The sequence below is a fragment of the Pongo abelii genome, chromosome 20 (genome assembly GCF_028885655.2).
Source record: "Pongo abelii isolate AG06213 chromosome 20, NHGRI_mPonAbe1-v2.0_pri, whole genome shotgun sequence".
In the NCBI taxonomy this organism is placed as follows: Eukaryota; Metazoa; Chordata; class Mammalia; order Primates; family Hominidae; genus Pongo; species Pongo abelii.
This window is the reverse complement of record NC_072005.2, coordinates 63,235,135-63,256,715: the sequence shown is the minus strand read 5'-3', so window position 1 is coordinate 63,256,715 and position 21,581 is coordinate 63,235,135. Positions and strand designations below refer to the sequence as shown.

General features: G+C 41.7%; 1 protein-coding gene across 1 annotated transcript; it reads right to left on the bottom strand.

The window, feature by feature from the left end:
• Nucleotides 1–1,540: 1,540 nt before the first annotated feature.
• On the bottom strand, nucleotides 1,541–18,752 carry ZFP28 (ZFP28 zinc finger protein). Its single transcript, XM_009233184.4, has 8 exons — nucleotides 18,407–18,752; nucleotides 17,917–18,008; nucleotides 9,965–10,091; nucleotides 9,697–9,792; nucleotides 8,476–8,639; nucleotides 7,435–7,549; nucleotides 7,007–7,102; nucleotides 1,541–3,748 (listed from the first exon to the last, which is right to left on the bottom strand). Exons 1-8 carry the CDS (start codon nucleotides 18,612–18,614, stop codon nucleotides 2,040–2,042), a joined length of 2,607 nt encoding a protein of 868 aa, XP_009231459.3. The 5' UTR covers nucleotides 18,615–18,752; the 3' UTR covers nucleotides 1,541–2,039.
• Nucleotides 18,753–21,581: the final 2,829 nt, after the last annotated feature.

The window sequence follows — 21,581 nt, the reverse complement described above, 5'->3', positions numbered from 1 at the left end:
AAAATCTCATATGCAAAGAAATCTATTTCAAATAATTTTGGGGAAGGGTGAGGCAGGAGAACCACTTGAGGCAAGGAGCCCAAGACCAGCCTGGGCAACAAAGCGAGACACAGTCTCTACAAAAAAAATATTTTAAGGTTACAGTGAGCTAGGATCTTAGCACTACACTCCAGCCTGGATGATAGAGTGAGGCCTCCATCTCTTTAAAAAAAAAAAAAATTCTTGGCCGGGCATGGTGGCTCATGCCTGTAATCCCAGCACTTTGGGAGACCAAGGCCGGTGGATCACGAGGTCAGGAGTTCAAGACCAGCCTGGCCAAGATGGTGAAACCCCATCTCTATTTAAAATACAAAAATTAGCCAGGCGTGATGGCAGGTGCCTGTAATTGCAGCTACTCGGGAGGCTGAGGCAGAGAATTGCTTGAACCTGGGAGGCGGAGGTTGCAGTGAGCCGGGATCATGCCATTGTACTTCAGCCTGGGCAACAGAGTGAGACTCCATCTCAAAAAAAAAAAAAAAAAAAAATCTTGCTATTCTTGCTTCATTATGCTTCCCTGTTACCGTCAAAGCAAATATATCTTACTGGGACTGAATTATAATTTACAAACATTTTAACAATGTTGAGTATTTCATCTAGAAAAATATCATTTCTCCTTTTATTGACATCTTTATTTTTCAATATAGTTTAATAATTTCCTTTCACCTCTATTGATGAGTTCCTTTATCATTTGTTTTGTTTCTGATGTGACAGTTGTATTGCCCTCATAAAATTAGAATATTTTATACATTTCTCTCTACTCTAGAGCAGAGGTTGGCAAACTTTCTGTTAAAGGATAGGAAATATTTGCAGTTTTGCGAGCCATATAGTCTGTCACAGTTGTCTAAAGCAACCATACTCAATAGCTAAACAAGTAAGCATGGCTGTGGTTTGATAAAACTCTATTTACAAAAACAAGCAGCAGATAGGACTTGGCCCATGGGCTTTAGTTTGATAACCTCTGCTCCATAGCAGGGATCACACACATTTTCTGGGTAGGATCAGACAGTAGATATTTGAGCTCTGCAGGCCACATGGTCTCCCGTCACAACTGCTCAACTCTGCTGCTACAGCCTGGAAGCAGCACAACCAAGGTGTAAATCAATGTGTGGCTGAAGCCAACAAAACTTTATTTACAGACACCAAAACTTAAATTTCATATAATTTTCATGTTGAAAATATTCTTTTCACTTATTTCAACCCTTTAAAATTTTTTTAAATTCTAGATCACGGACCATACAAAAACAGTCAGTGAGACTGTGGCCATGAGTCATAGTTTGCTGACCCCTATTCTGGATCAGTTTACCTCACAATGAATGGTTCCTTAAAAGTTTTAATACAGTTCATTTATAAATGTGATTTTTAAACAGGTCAAATCTTGCAAAGTTTTCTAATTCTTGAGTAACATGTCAGTTGTTTTAACTTTATGTATATAAATCTTGCATTTTTCTGATTTTTAAAATTCATTTGTCCCAGGTGGCCTATTCATTCATGGTCCCTAGACTTTCTAAAATAAATCAAGTCAAATGTAAAGTTTAATTTTCTCACCAACAAGGTCACATCACCTTACATTCACATAGGGCCAGATGGAAAGCCACAAAACTAACTTGGCATTATAGAATCAAGTTTTAAACCAACATAGGCAAAACCTCACCCACTACTAGAAAATGCTGTTCCTGATCTAAAATGTGTTTTTTCCTACCCTCATCCTACGGCATCATTTTTTTTTAATCAGAGCTGACTACTGTAACTTTTCAATGTTCAAATACAAAGTTTTTAAAACAGCTAAGTTTACTGAGCACTTAATATGGACCAGGCACTGTGCTGAGCACATCTCACACATTAACCAATTTAAAGAAACTATAAGTTTTACAAGAGGAGTGAATAAGTTACATTTACACTTATGTGAAGAACAAACTAATAAGGGACAAAAAGAAAATAAAAGGGCAGGGAGATGAGGTTTTAAACTGCTGGAGTAGTCAAACAGAAATGACGTCTCAAGGCTATGGTGACGGGAGGGAGGATGGATTCCAGAGAAATTTGGGAAACAGATCCACAGGATTCGACGTGGAAGGTAAAGAGGGGCATGTTGACGACTCTCCAGTATGAATTCGCTGATGATGAGCTAAGTGTGCAGTTTGCCTGAAGACTTTTCTGCTTTTCTTATAGTTATAAGATCTCTCTCCAGTATGAACTCTCTTATGTTGATTAAGGTGTCCAATTTGGATGAAGGTTTTCCTACATTCCTTACATTCATATGGTTTCTTTCCAGAATGGATTCTCTGATGTACACTAAGGGATTGACGATGACTAAAGGCTTTGCCACACACACTACATTCATAAGGTTTTTCTCCAGTATGACTTCTGCGATGACAAATAAGGGAGGATTTTGTCTTGAATGCCTTTCCACACTCAATACATTCATAAGGTCTTTGGCCAGTGTGCAGTCTTTGATGTTGAGTACAAGATGAGTTATCACCAAAGGCCTTCCCACATTCCATACATTTATAGGGTTTCTCACCAGTGTGAACTCTCTGATGTTGAATGAGGTGTGTGGTCTGGCTGAAGGCTTTACCGCATTCCTTGCACTCATATGGTTTCTCTCCTGTATGGGTTTTCTGATGCTGTGCAAGGTGAGCCTTCTGGGTGAATGCTTTACTACAAACCTTACATTCATAGGGCTTCTCTCCAGTATGGATTCTCTGATGAGTGGCAAGCTGAGAACTGATGCTGAAGGATTTTCCACACTCCCCACATTCAAAAGGCTTCTCCCCAGTATGAATCCTTAAATGACTGGCAAGGTGTATATTCTGCCTAAAAGCTTTTCCGCACTCTTTACACTTAAAAGGCTTTTCTCCAGAATGTACTCTTTGATGTTGAGTGAGTGATGCATGATGGCTGAAGGCTTTTCTGCAAACATCACATTCATATGGTTTTTCTCCGGTATGAATCCTTTGATGTACAGTAAGGGAGGAACCATACCTGAAGGATTTGTGACATACATCACATTTGTAAGGTTTCTCTCCAGTATGAATTCTCCTGTGTTGATTAAGCCCTATGTGGTCACTGAAGGCTTTCCCACAATCGATGCAATCAAAGGGTTTCTCCCCAGTATGATAGTATCTCCAGTGACGGATAAGGGATGTGTTCTGTATGAAAGCTTTCCCACAGTCAATGCACTCATAGGGCTTCTTGCCAGTGTGACATCTCTGGTGTCGGGCAAAGGATGAGCCGTCACTAAAGGCCTTCCCACATTCATTACATTTATAAGGTTTCTCTCCAGTGTGAATTCTCTGATGAACAGTAAGAGATGAGCTCTGGGTAAAAGTTTTCTTACATTCATTACACTTGAAAAGCTTTTTTCCTGCACAGATACCTGTTTGTTTTATTACCACCGAACTTTTTTGAAAATTTTTAATTGAATCACGATTATGAACTTTCTCTTCTGAATCGTCCAAATAGAACCATCTTCCAGATTTGTTATACGTACGTTCTCTTTCCTTAGAGAGGGTTTTGTTATGAGTAATTGGCTCTTGCCTGAATTGTGTCTCTTGACCCACTGCAAGCTTCCTTCCAAACACATAGTCAGAATCCCAATTTTCTCTGAAACTGGAACACTCAAGTTTAGTGTTTGAAGTTCTGTCTGTTACCCCTTCAGCATATGAATCTTGCTTTGGAAATAATTCCTGGGTCTCACGTACAGATCGCTGGCCTGAAAGATACCAAGAAAACACATATTTCCTTTTTCATGTGCTAAGAAAAAGGAATCTGCCAAAAGGAAAACCAGTGAATTAATTCACTAATTGGTGAATTCATCAACATACATTTTACAGCTCTAAAAACTATTACATTTAGGGCCAGGCACAGTGGCTTACACCTGTAATCCCAGTGCTTTGGGAGGCTGAGGCAGATCGCTTGAGGCAGATCACTTGAGGCCAGGAGTTGAAGACCAGCCTGCACAACATAGCAAGACCCTATCTCTAAAAAACTTTTTTTAAAATTAGCCAGGCATGGTAGTATGTGCCTGTAGTTCCAGCTACTCAGGAGGCAAAGGCAGGGGGATTGTTTGAGCCTAGGAGGTTGATGTGGCAGTAAACTATGATCAAGCCACTGCAATCCAGCCCGGGCAACAGAGCCAGACTCTGACTCAAAAAAAAAAAAAAACAATTATTTTCACATTTTCCTGGTTACTTCCACAAGCCTGAAAACATCCTCAAATCTCTGGCCATTCCATAATGAAGCCTTGCAATTTCTCTCTTTTTGGCAATATTTTTCCAGCTTTATTGAGGCATAGTTGACAAATAAAAATTGTATATATTTAAGGTATAAAATGTTTTGATATGCTTATACATGCTGAAATGTTTGCCACAATCAAGCTAATTACCATATCACCTCACATAATATACTGTCACTGAATTGTACACTTTAAAATGGTTAAATTTTATGTGTAGTTTTCTATAATAAAAATATGTAAATAAAACAAAAAATAGACCACACAGCAAAATACAAAAGAGAAAGGTAAGGAAAGAAGGGAAAAATGAGAAGGAAAGAAAGAAAAGGAAGGAAGGGGATAAAGGAGAGAGAAATAATTAAGTTACAGAAGGTCAAACAAATGTATTATATGATTCAAATGGGACTATACATCTATTCATTTTTAAAAAGCTAGGAGTGAAACAAATGAAAAAATCAACAAAGTACATGCTTCTATAAATGAAGATAATTCCCAAGTTAAGCTACTATATAGTAAGAAATACCATATGCAAACTTCTAGACCACACAAAATTGGGGAAAAATTTTATCAAACTTATTAAAAAATAGCATTCATATAAATGTTGCATAAATACAGGAAAATATACAACCCAATAGAAATGTGACTAATGAGTATAAACACACTATGAGTAGAATACAAACTCTAAACAGATTTAAGAGCACATATTCTCAACATCGTAAGTAGTTGGGGAAATGCAAATTAAATAAAACATTTTTCATCTAGCAGCTTGGCAAAAATTTTTTTAAACTACAAAATACCCATATTGGTGATGATGTCTAGAAACAGTATTCTCATATATTCTTTACCAATGGTACAGCAAAATATCCATGACACTTTAAAAATATGTATACTTTGACCATGCAAATTCATTTCCAAGCATATATCTTCAAGAAATATTCTGACATGTAAGCAAGAAGATATGTACAAACTGGACCACTGTTGATTATAGGTGAAAACTGGAGAAGACCTCCTAAATGTTTAAATATACTCAACAGTAAATAATTTAAATAAATTATGTATATTCACATAATACTAAATAGTCATTAAAAATGAAATAGAACTATATGTGTCAAGTTGTTAGCCACACAAACAGGAGAAATCACATTAGAAATAATATACTGGACTATATAAAAATTGAAAATTTTTACATGTCATAATTTTAAAAGACCTAATTAAAATTAAAACTCTTATTGCCATATGTGAAAATAGTTTGAGACAATGTATCACAGAATTAGTATGCTTATATACATAGCAATCACTGAGACTGTTAAGAAAATATTTAACACACAAGAGAGAACTGGGTACAAATGACAGACATTTTACAAGAAGATAAGAGAAAAACCAAATTTACGAAAAAATGTTCAACTTCTTTCGTAAAAAAAGAATAATTTTAGTGTATAAAATTATAAATTATTGTATAAATTAGTGTATAAAATTATAAATTATTCTTTTATATTATATAATATATAATATATATATTTATTATATATTATATATAATTATCATATATTAAATATATATAATTATATATTATGTATATTTATATTATAATATAAAATTATTCTTTTATATTATAATATAAAAGAATAATCTTTCAACAAATAATGAGCAAAAGTTTTCATGTAAATAACCAATGCTTTCAAGATGCAATTAAACTCATACATGTAATTGCTGCTAGTCACCAAAAACAAAAAAACTTTCAGAGCCTAGCAGGTGCTCATATCCAGGAATACAGCAATCCCCAAAATGTGTAGTTTTCACTTAACTTGAAAAAAATCTACTATAATTGTATCTTTAATACTAAGAAATGTAAAGCAACCTAACTGAACAATGGTATATACAACGTGGAATCCACGTGAAAAACGTGTATGCGTAACTAAATATACACTGTAATTTCTACTATGTGAAAAAATCTGTGTTTATCCTAACTTAAATGGGTCTAAGGTGTATGTTGTGATAACGTCACGGTTTTCTATTCTTTTGCCAAACAGTAAACAATTACATTTTCTACAAACCATTATTTTCTATGGAAATTTCCTTTCTTTCCCTTGTGTATCAAGAGGAAAAGATCCTTTACTTCCACCTTCTTGCAATTCAACTTCTACCCGCCTGTCCTACTAAGACATAGACGCCATTGGGAACAACATCTCCTTCATCTCTATAATGCCTTATTTGAAATTCTGCAAACTCTACTTCATGCAAGCTATCCATAAACATGTCTTATCCTTTCCATTAGAGTAATTCACTGATGGCTTACATTTATGTGTAATTCTCCCTTTTTCCAGTCGCCTGCCAATACTCAGCAGAGTGGCTCAATCCCATAACTTTCAATTTGTGGTTCTCACAGGAATGGATGCATGATGAAAACAATAGGCCATTTAACCATAGAAGAGAAAACCTTTGGAAGTCAGCTCAAAAGTGCATCAGGGTCCGGAAAAGATCATTTAAGGAAGTGAGTGGATGATACACGTCCCAGTGGCCAAGAAGAGAAGGAACTTCAGGGAAATGGGAGTTACTGGAGAGAAGGGGGCAAAGGAGGAGGAAAGAATTATTTGGAACTCCCAGAGTTCAATTTTCTTTCCAGACCCAGAGAGCCTGGGTAAAGTTTCCTACTGTATATTAGTGAGGATGCAGCCTTTTTAATAAAAGCTCCCCTCTCTCTTGCAGTAGATTTTCCACACCAGGCTCTCCTGCACTCACCTGAGAACAGGCTTCCTGTCAGCTCACGCTTCACCATCCAGGACTCCTTCTTTTGCTCTAGTAAAGAGATTAAATCTGGCTTAGCCACACAATGTCCTGCAAAAGTGAAAAGAGACGAGGTTTGGCCAATAGTCTTGGCATCCTAAAATTGAGAACCACTTCCTTGTTGATAGAAAAAGTGTTACTGCTGAAAGAAGCAGAAAAACAGGTGAGCAGGATCTGAAAGACACAAGAAGATAACGCTTCAAGCCTAACAAAGACATCAACTTTCACCTCTACAAATGCCAAATTCTTATCTTAGGAATCCACAAAAAAATTCAGGCCAGCACGTCAGAAGACACCCCCTCCCTCCTCCATAATTCAAAACTGAAGTTTGAAAATGGAGGTACCCGACGATAGATTCAGATATGGGAGAGGGACAGCCTTACCTGCTGATCCCAGGTCACTGTGGTTCTCCCATATCCCATTCTTACAGAAATTCTTCTGAGCTGGGTGTAGCTTCTGGGGGAAGTCAACAGCCAGGTTTTTGATAGTCACCAACCCCTGCAATGGTAAAAGCACGTTTTTAAAATCAAACCATGTTCGTGAACCCACCTGGTCTCAGTGGGATGGACTGTGTCCACACTGCAAAAAAGGCACTCCATACCAAGAACTGCAACTTAAGTTCTGGTACACCAGGTCACATAATGACAAGGCTTAGTTATAGCATATATGTTTAGGGAAAAACACAGAAAAATAGGAGAAACTTTCTGCTATGGAGAATTTGTCATACTTACACACAGTATGAACCTTTTAACACAGACGGAAGGCTTTCCCATATTCATACAAATTATTCAACAAGTCCACAGAGTTTTTCTCTTGTATGAAATCTTTGATGAAAAGGAGGGGTTGATATTCTGCTTAAAGCTTTCTTTTTTTTTTGAGATGGAGTCTTGCTCTGTTGCCCAGGCTGGAGTGCAGTGGCACGATCTTGGCTCACTGCAAGCTCCGCCTCCCGGGTTCATGCCATTCTCCTGCCTCAGCCTCCTGAGTAGCTGGGACTACAGGTGCCCGCCACCACACCCGGCTAATTTTTTGTATTTTTAGTAGAGACGGGGTTTCACCGTGTTAGCTAGGATGGTGTCGATCTCCTGACCTTGCGATCCACCCGCCTCGGCCTCCCAAAGTGCTGGGATTACAGGCGTAAGCCACTGCGCCTCGCCTCTGCTCAAAGCTTTCTTTTGTTCATCACAAGTCAAACATTTCTGACCTTGACAGATTTGTTTGTAATTCATTACAACTCAATTTCCCCCTCCACTGTTCTTATGTGTATCGAGATTAGGCACTCTCTGTTCTGAGGGGATAATCTGTCTATAAGAAGTATTGTATTCAAATGAAAACTTCTCCTATAGTTATTGTAGTCATGGTCTCTTCCCTCAAGAAGAGTTTCCTCATGAAGGATCCTTCCTCTTGCCTGAAATTGGACTTACCGGCTGTGTCTCAAACACAGCATCATAATCCCAGTGTTCCCCTAACAGAGAGTACTCCAGATTATAGCTTGTGAGTCTCTCTGTTATCACTGCCTGGGATAGCTTTCCTTCACAGAAGTCCTTCTTGAGAGGTAACTCCTTGATCTTCTGCACAGCCTTCAAGTCTGAAAGATGTAAAGAAGGCAAATATATCTTTTATCATGTGTTAGTATGAAGAAAAATTCCAAAATGCAACCATTAAATTAAAAGCCACAAAAAAGCATATAGTCATTTATTTTTATGGAAGAAAATGAAAAGCATATCATTTTGAAAGCTTTCTTATATTACTAGCAATATTCAACCAACCCTACATTCCTAAATTTGTGTAGCCATAGTCCTAAAGGACACAATAAGACCTTTCCCACCTAAAAGTTGTACAAGAGTTCACATTATGTTTTTAGCACAAGACTGGAAAAAGCAATTAAAGATCAAGAGATAAGGGAGCTCACAAAGACTTAAATGTAAAATAAAATGTCTAATATAAAGAGAAAGTGGAGGCTATAGAAGAAAACTGCTATATGATCCTTATTTCAGCTTTAAGTCAACTCTTTCACTCCTTGTCCATTTCATCTAGCAAAAATTTCATCTCTATCTCTACACACCTCCTTTTTTTTTATTACAATGCTAACTAATAAAAGTCCAGATCCTGGCCTTAAAAATGTAAGTCTTCATAATTAACTAGTCTCAACAAGAGATGAATGATCTGGAGGAAGAAAAAACAGTTCTATCTCATTAAACTAGCTCAAAGTATGTGATTTCATATGACGTTAAATTGGAAACTTTCACACATTCTTGTTCTCTTATGCCATATGATGACCCATGTGAGTCACTTTAATTTATACCTGTCAGTAACTTGTCCTGTTGTCAATGCAAGCGTTTCCTTTGAAGTGTGAATTGAACAAAGAAACCTTGTAAGATTCTCAATTCTTTAGAAACTGTTACCATTTCCTGTTAGGACAAAACCTCTGAAATAAATCTATAATTCTAATTCCTTGTCTTACTTGATAACTTGCTGTTCTGGAAATAATGCTGTAGTTGAAATTTCTGTATTCCTAAATAGTAAAAATAACAGATATTCCTAAGCAAGAGGCTTAGGAAGAGTCTGCTGAAGATGTTGCGTGTCTGAGTCAGCTGAACTATGACCAGCAGTGGCCTCACCCTACCTGGTTCTCCCACACTCACCTGGGCACCAGGCTCTTGTCATCTTTCTCTTCACTGTCCAAGGCTCTTTTCCTTGTTCCAACGAGGAGATCACATCGGGCTTAGAAACACAAAGTCCTAGACACATAAAAAACCACCTGGTCATACTGTGTGGCTGTCCAGACTGAGATGCAGTCCCCTTGGCTTGGCGCAAGAGGGCAGTGCAGGTCTTGGTGATAAAGGCATGAAAGGCTTCTTAGTCCAGGACGTGGGTAGGGTGAGGGGTGGGAAAAGGGGTGGGAGCCCTTACCCAGCGATGCCAGGTTCCTGTAGTTCTCCAACATCACCTTCCTGTACAAGTTCCTCTGAATGGGGTTCAGCCACTCCCACTCCTCTTGGGAGAAATCTACGGCCACATCCCCAAATGTCACCAAGCCCTGAAATGATATAACCATGTTCTTGCTCAACCAGTGCTTATGCCCCCACATGACTGGGGGTTTTTATAGAAAGAAATGTGTCCCCTGACAAAACTCCTACATTAAAGTCCTAATCCCCAGTACTTTTGAATGTGACTGTATTTAGAGACAGGGCCTACAAAGAGGTAATTAGGGTTAAATGATGTCATATGGATGGGGCCCTAACCCAATCTGTCTGGTGTCCTTATTAAAAGAGGAAGAGATACCACGGTGTGCAGGCACAGGGAAAAGGCCACGTGAGGACACAGAGAGAAGACGGCCGTCTGCAAGCCAAGGAGAGAGGCCTCAGGAGAAACCAAACCTGCAGGCACCTTGATCTTGGACTTCCAGCCTCCAGAACCTTGAGAAAAGAAATTTCTGTTGTTTAAGACACCCACTCTGTGGTATTTGTTCTGGCAGCCCTAACAAACTAATATAGGGGTCTAAAGATTCCTTGTCTTCATTTTGAGTAAGACACTATAAACTCAGTACTGTGGAGATCTAGTTAGGTATTGTACAGCTAGCCTCATTCTGTCTTAAACTCCAGGGAAAAGAGAAAAATATGGAGACAGCCCCTGACTTTGGAGAACTTGCAGTTTTGTGGAGGTGAAAGGAGGCAGCCACAAGAAAAACCCCTGACATCAATTCAAAACTATAAATAACAAAGACTAACTTGTTCTATGCACAACAGGTACTACAGCACTGTCCAATATGGGGACATTTGAGTGGCCTGAAGCAGCACAAGAATGGGGCAATAAACTTGAGATAAACCTCAAAGCATCAATATTATTCATGACTAAACTGGGTTCTAAGAATTTCTATTTTTACTGTTAGTCTTCAGTAGAGGTCATTAAAAAAAATCTAGCAATTTTTTTTTCTAAAATGAATATGTAATAAGAATGAAAAACAAAAAGCACTATAATGTTTTTAATTAATGAAATGCCTTTACGAACCAAGGTGCCATCTTGGAGAAGCTAGGCATTATGAGGAGCTATCAGGAGCACATTTGCTAACAGCTTCGCATGAGCAGGATTTTCTTGACCGACTGGCAAGATGGGGCTGCTCAGCTCCTGCTGGCAGATTTTTATGGAGCGTAGTTGTACAAATCCAGCCTACAACTCTGATACGTTCCAATGTATTTTAAACATCTATTCAGTTGCAACTCTAATCCCAGGAACCTGTGGCTAACAGAAGGCAGATTTAACTGACTAGCAGCTGTGGGATTTTCAAAGTCTAAACTGAAATGAACAAGCGAAACAGTTGGACTACCCCAAAAGCTGAATTACGATTCCAGCACTCACCAGCTCTGAAACCTCACTTGGTTACCTAACGCCTCTGTGCCTCAGTTCCCCAGCTATAAAATGGAAAAGGCAACAATACCAACCTTATAGATTATGTTTTGGATTAAATGAGGCAACACATACACAGCACTTAGAATGTGCAAGGCACAATGGAAGCATGCAGTGAACATGGCTTATGATGATGCTGACTGTCATAACTCTCATTCATAGGGATGCTGCCTCTTCTTGTCACCCTTGACCTATATATTTTCGGGCAGTCCTCACCCAGTCCCCATTTGTGTGTTCTAGATAGAAAAGGCCCCATACTATGAAATGACCACTGTCCTTCTGCATGAAGCCTGGTGAACCTGATAATGTAACCTTCAAGTTCCCTTACTGAGCCTTGAGCTCCCTTCAAAGTATCCAAGCCAACCCTGTCTTGGGAAACTCACCTAGATAATGCCCTGAACCTCAATAAAGGCTCCAGCCCACAGGTCCCTCCCTCTCTCTCGGTCCCCACTCTTTGGCTGGGCATGTGTGTCCTCAATGTCTCCAAGCCCTTCCAGTAAGCCCTGCAAGGTGTGCTGGCCACCGTTCTCTGGAATCTGTGAGTAATAAACAATCTTTTTGCCATTCTGCTCTGAGTGTCCCTCAACATGCTGCATCTGACTACACAAAACCTAATTTAAATACCTCACTTAACAAACCACAACACCAACCAAGAGCTGAACCTTTTAAAGATTCACATTATTCTACTAGAAACAAAAGTCCCTTTGAGGTTTGATATCTGCTGAATAATATACAATCACTTGTTCTTTAACCTGCTACCAAACTTTAAGGACATTTTTAACTGAATTGTGTAAAGATGGGTCAAAAGGGTTTTGTAAGTGATATCCCAATTTGAGTGAATATCAACTGCAGAGGGCGTTGAATCAGTCAGCCGCAGAGCTACACTCTTGACGGTAAACTCATCATGGAGAAGTCTCCTAAGCTGGGGACTGAAAGGCCCCCTGCAGTGTAAACCATGAGGTAATACTTGCAGGAAACAGCCAAGAACTGCTTAATGTCCTTGAGCAAAAGACACACTAATGTGGCTACCTGAGCAAGCTAGTCTAAAACAAATGCTGGTCAGCTCTGAGCAATAATTTTGCAAGTTGAAGCATCTTGGCATAAAAGAAGAGGAACGTATTTGCTTGCCAAGAAGAATCAACCCTAGTTTCCCAGGTTGATCATGCTTATGCATTAGTGATCTGTTTTTGTACCAGTGGTTTGTTAAATGCCTTCAATGTAATCACGTAGAGGGACCCAACATTAGCAATATACATATATCCTCCTAAGACATTTTGTGTTTATTTGGACAGCTCTTTATGTACAGAATCAATGACTTTTGTTTTAAAAATGTCTTTTACTGTAAATAACAGGAATAACAATAGCTGAAAGCACAACACTTCAGACACAATTCTATATACTTATATATTAGCTTATTTAATCCTCACAACGATCCTAATAGTCAGTACTATTACTATTCCCATTTTACAGATAAGGAAATATTGAGCTGTAATGTGCCCAGGATCACAGTCAGTCAACTGTAGAGCTGGGTTTTGAACCCAGGAATCTGACTCCACAGTCCATGCTCTTAACCTCCACTTCAGGTGTCAGCAAAGCTTTTCTGTAAAAAGCCAGAAAGTAAATATTTTAGGCTTTGTGGGCCACGTGGCCTTGGCCACAGCTCTTCAATTTTGCCACTGTAGCATAAAAGCAGTCATAGATAATACATAAACAAACAAGTATGTTGTGCTACAATTAAATTTTTTTTATGGACACCAAAATGTGACTTTCATTTAATTTTCACGTATTCTTCTTCTTTTGATTTTTTTCAACCACTGAAAAATGTAAAACTCATTTGTAGCTTGTGGGCCACACAAAAGGAGGTGGTGGTGGGCTGGATTTGGCCCATAGGCCATAATTTGCCCAGTTCTGTCCTATAGTAAACACTTTTTTTGAAGTACGCCATCTAAGTGTCTTGCCTGTAAATTTCTAAAACCGTCATGATGACATGAGGATGCTGCCAGCTAACACTAGTAAGTCCTTACTATGTGCCATGTACCTCGTTCCAGGCACTATACACATCTTAACTTAATCCTTACAAGAACTGCTTGAGGCAGGTCCGATTATTTTCCTCATTTTACAGATGAAGAAAATGTGGTCACTTGAGTTGCCTGAAGGTTAGGCAGTGATTAGATGCTAGGGCTAGCATGTGAACCTAGTCCATGATCTTTGACCACTTTGCCATTCTACTTCTATTAAAAGGTTCTACTCTGATAATAGCAGTAATACTTAGCATCCATTCACCCTGACAGTGAAACAAATTCCAGTAGAAAACATGTTTTCAGATAAAAATAAAACGAACTTTCCCTAACTGATGTCTGGATCAACCTACTTAATTTAGGTGGAGACAAAACATTGTCAAATGTGCAGGTCCTGTTCTTATTCCTGTCGCTGCAACATAAATATGCAGACTTCAAAATGGGTTTCACATTTTTACACTATACCACAGAGAAAACATTATACAGGCACAGAATCTACTCCTGATACAGGCATCTGATGTAAGTTAACTCATCTTAATATACATATGAACTGGGTATGGTGGCACACGCCTATAGGTCCAGCTACTTAGAAGGCTGAAGCAGGAGAATTCCTTGAGCCCAGGAGTTTGAGGCTGTAGTACACCATAACTGTGCCTGAAATTAGCCAATATACTCCAGTCTGGGCAAAAGAGTGGGACTCCCATCTCTTAAAAAAAATTATATATACATATATATATAAAATACATACATATATTAATATATATAACATACATATACATATATAATATATTCTATATAATATATAAACACACGTACACACACACACAAAGAGACATTAAAAGAATACCAACAAAAAATAAAAGCAACTTTATGCTTACAGAAAAATCTTTCTGTTGAAATTTCATAGAAAAGAATGAATAGGAAGTACGTTATAGAAAAAATACACTAAAAAGATTTGTTTAAATTCAATTCAGTTAATTTTTAAAATATATGAATAAACATTTATTTGGTAATAACTGTTTTTCCTGAGGAAGTGTACATTTTTTTCAAAGCATGAATTCTAGCTTTTGAGGCACCACTGCTGTTCTATCCAAAAATAATTTTAGAAGTATTCTGATTTCACATAAGCTTAGGAAACCTTAATCCATGAGGAAAGAAAAACTTCTAGGAATGTATTCATACAAAATAATCAGGGGCTGGGCATGGTGGCTCACACCTACAATTCCAGCTCCTTGGGAGGCCAAGGTGGGAGGATTGCTTGAGGCCCAGAGTTTGAGGCTGCAATTAGCTATGACTGTGCCACTCTACTCCAGCCTAGGTGACAGAGTGAGACCCTGTCTCTAAAAGCAAAAAACAAAACAAAAAAACAAAATCATGGACAAAGCACATTTTCGGGTATAAAAATGACTATTCTAACACTATACTAAATATCAAAACACTGGCCACAAGAGAACTTTAAGACTATATTCAAACATTCATCCACCAAATATTTTCTGTATCAGACATTGGGCAAAACTGCCCCAAATCCTTGCCTATGAAGTAAGGGAATGAGAGAAGAGAAACCGAGATAAATTAAGTAAAGTACATTTGACCTTCGAACAACATGGATCTGGGCTGCAAGGGTCCACCTATATGCAAATTTTTTTCAACCAAATGCAGACTGAAAATACAATTATTGTCTGGGCGCAAGGAATCACACCTCTAATTGCAGCAATTTGGTAGCCCCAGGCGGGTGGTTGCCTGAGGCCAGGAGTTCGAGACCAGCCTGGGAAACATGGCAAAACCCATCTCTACAAAAAATACAAAAATTAGCTGGGCGTGGTGGCACACGCCTGTAATTCCAGCTACTTGGGAGGCTGAGATGGGAACACTGCTTGAGCCTGGGGAGGTCAAGGCTGCAGTGAGCCGTGATGGCACCACTGCACTCTAGCCTGGGTGACAGAGTGAGACCTTGTCTCAAAAAAAAAAAAAAAAAAGATTATTTGTGGTATGTAAAACCTGTGTCCACTGAGGGCTGACTTCTCATATCTGCAGGCTCCACATGGCTGATGAATACGTGCAAATTTTGGTATATGTGGGATTTCTGTATATAGTATGTTGAAGAGTACTACAACGGCCAGGCGCAGTGGCTCATGGCTGTAATCCCAGCACTTTGGAAGGCTGAGGCGGGCGGATCACTTGAGGTCAGGAAATCGAGACCAGCCTGGCCAACATGGTGAAACCCTGTCTCTAAAAAAAAAAAAAAAAAAAAAAAAAAAAATTAGCCGGGTATGGTGACTACTCCAGAGCCTGAGGAAGGAGAATCGCTTGAACTCAGGACGCGGAGGCTGCAGTGAGCCGAGATCACGCCACTGCACTCCAGCCTGAGTCACAGAGCAAAACTGTCTCAAAAGAAAAGAAAAGTACTAAAAGAAAAAAGCAAAGCAGGGAAGAGGGATGTGAATAACTGGGGTAGGAGGCTCTGAAATTCTAGACAGGGTGAGCAGGAAAACGAGAAGGCGATTTTTCAGAAAGAAGAGAGTGATGTAGATGTCAGGGGTAACAATGAGCCAGGTCATGTAGGGCCTGGTCAGTCACAGGAACAGTTTTGGCTTGTATTCAGAGAAACCACTGGAGGGTCCTGAGCACAGCGTGACACAACGTGACATGTTTGAATAGAGCCCTCTGGCTGCTCATCGGAAAGGGGCTGTGGGGAGTGTGAGCAGAAGCAGGAGGTCACAGAAGCACAGTCAAGAAGCCAACAGTAAGAGACAGGCGGACTTGGACCTGCTGGTGGTGGTAGATGTGATGAAAACTGCCAGATTCTGCACATAATTTGCCAATAGAACTGACAGGATTTGCAACAGGACCAAATATGGAAGGAGAAGGAAAGAAATGAGACAATAATGACAAGGCTTTCGGACTGAGGAACTGAGAGGATGAAACGGCCACTGACTAAGACTCAAACTGTGGGAGGAGCCGGTTTATGGGGGACTCTCAGGACTTCGGGTCTGGACAGGCTGGCTTGAGTTACCTATTAGACACTCAGGCAGAGGAGTGGAGCAGGATACACAGGCCCGCAGCTCAGAGGAGAGGTTTGGGCTCACAGTGTGAATTTGGGAGGAGCTACCATGTGAGTAGATTTTACAGACAAGGAGCAGGCTACTATCCCCAGGAGACAGCATGCAGACAAAAAAAGAAACGGCCGTGAGCAGAGTGCTGAGGCACACTCTGTTCAAGGTCAGGGAGGTGAGTAAGAACTGTGGCAAAAACTGAGGTCAGGAAGATGAAAGTCAGATGAGTATGAGATCCTAGTAGCTAAGGGAAAAAAGGGGGCCTATTGAAGGACAGGGATGAGCTATTTGAGGGATAGGCAGCCACCTGTTTTGTAAATAAAGTTTTACTGGAACACACCCCATCCATTCATTTACATACTGTCTTTGGCTACTTTAGCTCTATAAGAGCAGAAAGGAGTAGGTGCAACAGGACTTTCAAAGCCTAACATATTTTCTGCTGTGGCCTCATCCAGCACAAGTTTGCCAACCTCTGAGCTATTTCAAATACCAATGATAGTCAAAAAAGACTAAGAATTGAGTACTGCATCTGGTAATGTGAAGGTCACAGTAACCCACTCAACAGCAGTTTGGGCAGGACAACTGGAAGCTGGTTCATCTGTACATATATTTTTTGAGGCCTCAGTGGAAGTGAAATGGTTCATCTATTAACGAGCTAGCTATGATATTTATGGGACAGAGCCAACAGAAACAAACACAACTATTTACTGGCATTTTTTAAAGCCACAAAATCAAGTGGGAAAAAGAAAGCCTTTCATATGGCGCCTCCTCTCCCTAAAATGTTGTCTTTCTTTACTGTGCCTCCCAAACATCTTCTCTCCCTTCAAGGCAAGGCTCAAAAATCACCTCCTTGGTAAATAGGCCTACCCTTCCGCTACAGGAGGCTGGAAGCCAGGAGCACCTTGTAGTACTCGTTCATAATACTTGGCCCAAGGATGATCACATTCTAGAATCTTGCTTGTTTCCTTGACATTGGGTCAACAAGCTGTGAGCTCCAGAGCAGGGAACAGGGCTTAGCTATTGGTTTGTCCAGTGGTTGGCACAAAGTGGTCACCGAACAAACCATGTATAGCAGAAGGGTCTGCCGTGTTCCTCAAGGAGCACAATTCCTCCATCAGAGTCCCTCTGAGAAAAACGGTACAAGGGAGAGGCTGAATCATTTCATCAGTAAAGAATGAAGGCTGACTGGGATGAAGAAGAAGCAGGCATGGAGGCCCTGGGCAGTTTAAACTTTTCCCGGTAGCCCATCACTTCACTAGAACGTGAAGAAATAGAAACCCGCGCCCAAACAAGTCTCTTAAACTGAAAACTTTCAAGAAAATAAGCAACATTAAGTCCCGAAAAGCAAGACTGCATTTCAGAGACAAGAGATGAAATGCCAACTCACCTGGGACATGGCTTTAGGTTCAATTCTTGTCCCCACAGCCTCCGTCTTCTTGTTTCTCTCCTGGGGAAGAGCAGTGTCCCTGGAAGGCAGAGCTGGAAGAGAAAGGAGTAGCTAGAGACCAGGTCTACACCACAGTCCCAAATCACCAGCCTAGAAACGTCCCTTCCTGCATGAGCAGGTCGGATCAGGTCATTACCCTGCCTAGGGACTGCCACAACGTGGAGACAGGTTTTTTTCCTCCCTGGGAGCACGAAAACAGGAAAAGTGTCTAGTTAGAGTCACCTTGGGAAAGTCAACACCCTTTTACCGCGGCTTGGTGCTCTGAATCAGTTGAGCTTCCAAATCTTCAGATTCCCCCACTCCACCAGCTTCAAAGACCAGGGGCACAGTTCTCCAGCAACTTGTCCCCGAGAGCCCAACCCCCTCCCAGATCTCATCCCGAGATGAATTCTTCCCTGTCCGCCCGGCCCCAAACACCTGTCACTCTCACCTCTGTGCCCAGGCCCCGTAGTGGCCGCTCCTCGCTGGCCTTTGGATGCGAGGCCATTCCTTGAGCGCGGCCTTCCCCGGGCAGGGAGGGCCAAGGTGGCTGGAGTTCCTACAGTCGGGCCTCGGCCCGCCCGGGGCTTTGTGCGGGGGGCGCCTCTACCCGGGAGCGGCGTCGGCTCACGGGCACTCGCGCTCGCCGCCCCCCGCATGTCACCCGAGGCCGCGCGACGCCCTTCCGGCCGGTCCCTCACAGACCCACACCCCTGGCCACACCCGCCCGCCACGCCCAGCAAACAGCCCCGCGCGCGCTCCCCCAAGGCCCGGCATCCACTGGGCCGCGCCGCGGAGCCGCCCCGCCCCTGGCCGCGCCACGCCCCTCCCCACCCCTCCCCACCGCCCCGCCCCTCCCCGCCCCGCCCCTCCCCGCAACCAAGCGAAGCCCGGCGCGTCCCATTCCCATTGCGCAGACAGCGCCGCCGGAACCAGGCGAGGCCTCCGCGCAACGCCCGCTGGGAAGCGTAGTCCCAAGAAGGGACGGATGCGGCGGCCCTCGGAGCTCAGGTTGCAAGATACGTTTTGGCTCCGGGCCTACGCAACGCCCGTCGGTCCTGCCCTCTGCGGGTCGCTCTCACTTGTCCCTGGACCGCAGCCGCGGCATAAGTGGTGCCCAACGCTGGGCCTGGGTGTGGCCGGAAGCAGAGACCGCTCTGACTACACACCCACCCCTCAAAGGCTTCTGGGAGTCGCGCAGGCGCAGCGGCAGGCCGGATGAGGCGGGGCTTGCGGCGAGGGGCGGGACCGCAGGGCCGGAGGAAAAGGGTTCTTAGCTGTGACAGGTGCTAAGTGCCTGGGCGTCAGCTCCTTGCGGGAGCGTCACTACCGACCGGGAAGGGAAAGGCAATCTTGGGGGCCTCCGGAGTCCGGAGGATCACTCTGATGGGTGATGTGTGTGGGCTAGGAAGGGAGATGTAGAGAGCTTGTGGGATTGTTTTGGGTGCCCCTCACCTTCTCCCATTCTCTCTGGCCACACGGGCCTCCCATCCTCCAAAATACCATTTTCCATTTTGTAACCTATGTATTTGCACGTCCTGGGTCGAAATAGTCTAACCCCAAATTTTCGTCTGGGCTGGCTCCTTTATGCCATTCACTTGTCATCGCCTCAGAGAGGGCTGCCTAACGTCTCAAAAATACCAGCCCTGGCGACCTCTTAAAGTTCCCTTCCTGTGTGAATCACGGTCTGAAGTTAGTTGATGGTTTTATTCTTGAACATGTTTAGGACCGGTCTCTCCCCCAGGGGCCTTATCAGAACTGGAGAGCTTCATCCTGGGAGCCAAGGGCCTTGTTGGCTCACAGGCAGTGATGCTGTTACACCAGTCATCACAGATGCACTGACCTCTGCACGCCCAGTCACACTGGACGCCTGGTCTCCTTACTCTAGAATTGATTTCTGTCAGGTCTCCTGGCCTCAGTGATGGAATTAAGATGACTTCTATCTCTGAATCCAAGGGTGACTGAAAGCCACAAGCTGCAGAAAGGACAAGGTCAGCATTTCTCTTCAAAGCACTTCAGTCTCATAGAAAAGGCTTAGTTTCAGTCAGGTGGACCTAGCCATGTAATAGCTGTGGCAGACACTGCTAGTGGTCTCTCTGGTGTCTATTTTGCACTCCTTCCACAGCAGAACATTGATGCTCTTCAAGTGGCCATCTGCCCAGCTTATAATGCTCATCTCCCCAGTCTCCTTGTAAGGAGTAGTGGCTCTGTAACCAATGAATTTTAAGTACATATTTGCTGGGGGTTTGGTGGATGTGTGGAAAGAGATACAGCTGGCATGTAACTCTGGCCTTTTGTCATCTCACACAACTTTCTTCCTGCTTGGGTATGACACAGGATGTCAACAGGTAGAACAGCTGTAGAGAGCTGGCAAAGGGATCGTGACCAACTCAACATTCCACTGGAGGCTATATGATCAAACAGCAAACTGTTTATCATGAATGCAGAATGTGGACAAATTCGCTTCTGCTCCAGCCACCAGAAGGTTTGCTGAAGGCAATCACTCCCTGGTGCCATGCTCCTTGAGGTTATCTAGTGGGACATCTAGAGCCTATTGGTTGACAAATGCAGTCTTGCAAGCCTGCTGTAAATCAAGCTACTGATGGACAACCACCCCCGCTTCTCCCTATTCACTCTACCTAATAAATTCGAAGGGCCGTAAAGGCTCAGGGCCCTTGTTCACTGGAAGCAAGGAGCTCCCAGACCTCTTCTTCCAAATATACTCTTTTGTGTCTGTCTTTATTCCCACATTTGTCATCCTTTGTTCAGTCCAACAGGGACAGGGTCCGCTGCAAACAGCCACCTTGACATCACGAGGATGAAAGTTGTGCTAAAGATGGCTTAGCAGAAAAAAAGAGAAATAAACAATCAAAGAAATGGTATTAGAAATGAAAAAGTGGACAGAATCACAGAAATTTTTACAATTTTGCAAATATTATGATCACCTTATCTCAATATATTTAAAACATACGCAGGGGCTTACCGTAGAGAAAATTATAACTACCAAAACTGACTCAAGAAGAAATGGAAAATCATTAAATAAGTTCTGAGGCTTTTCCATGAATACCAAAGCAATAGATAATCCCTATCCTATAAAACTATACTGGAGAATTTAAAAACTAGACACCCTTGATACCAAAACTGGACAAGGACAGTAGGGAAAGAATTTAAGTAGGGAAAGAATTGCCAATCTTCAACGACAACATACACATTAAAATCCTACCTAAAGTGACAATAAACAAAGTCCGGCAATACCTAGAAAAATATGTCATATCCAAGGAAGATATGTCAGAATACTTTCATGTTCTGGAATGTAGAGGCATCACCTATGTGGATAAAGACAGCATCCTTAGTTGATGGAGAAATGGCATAGAAGGAATTAGGTCCGTTAATGACATCATGGAGCAGAGCTGTCTTCTTGCCTTGACCTGCCACCTACCTACATGGGAAGCTGTTACTTGAGAAGGCAATAAAATCTATCTTCTTCATTGAAAGAGTTGACAATACTTTTTTTTTTTTATCTTATTGTAGCAGTCATTTATCCTCAAATGACTGCTATATCCTATTTTCCTATTATATGAGGCTATATGCATCCTTGTTCATATTTAGCAGAGAAGCAACAGAAG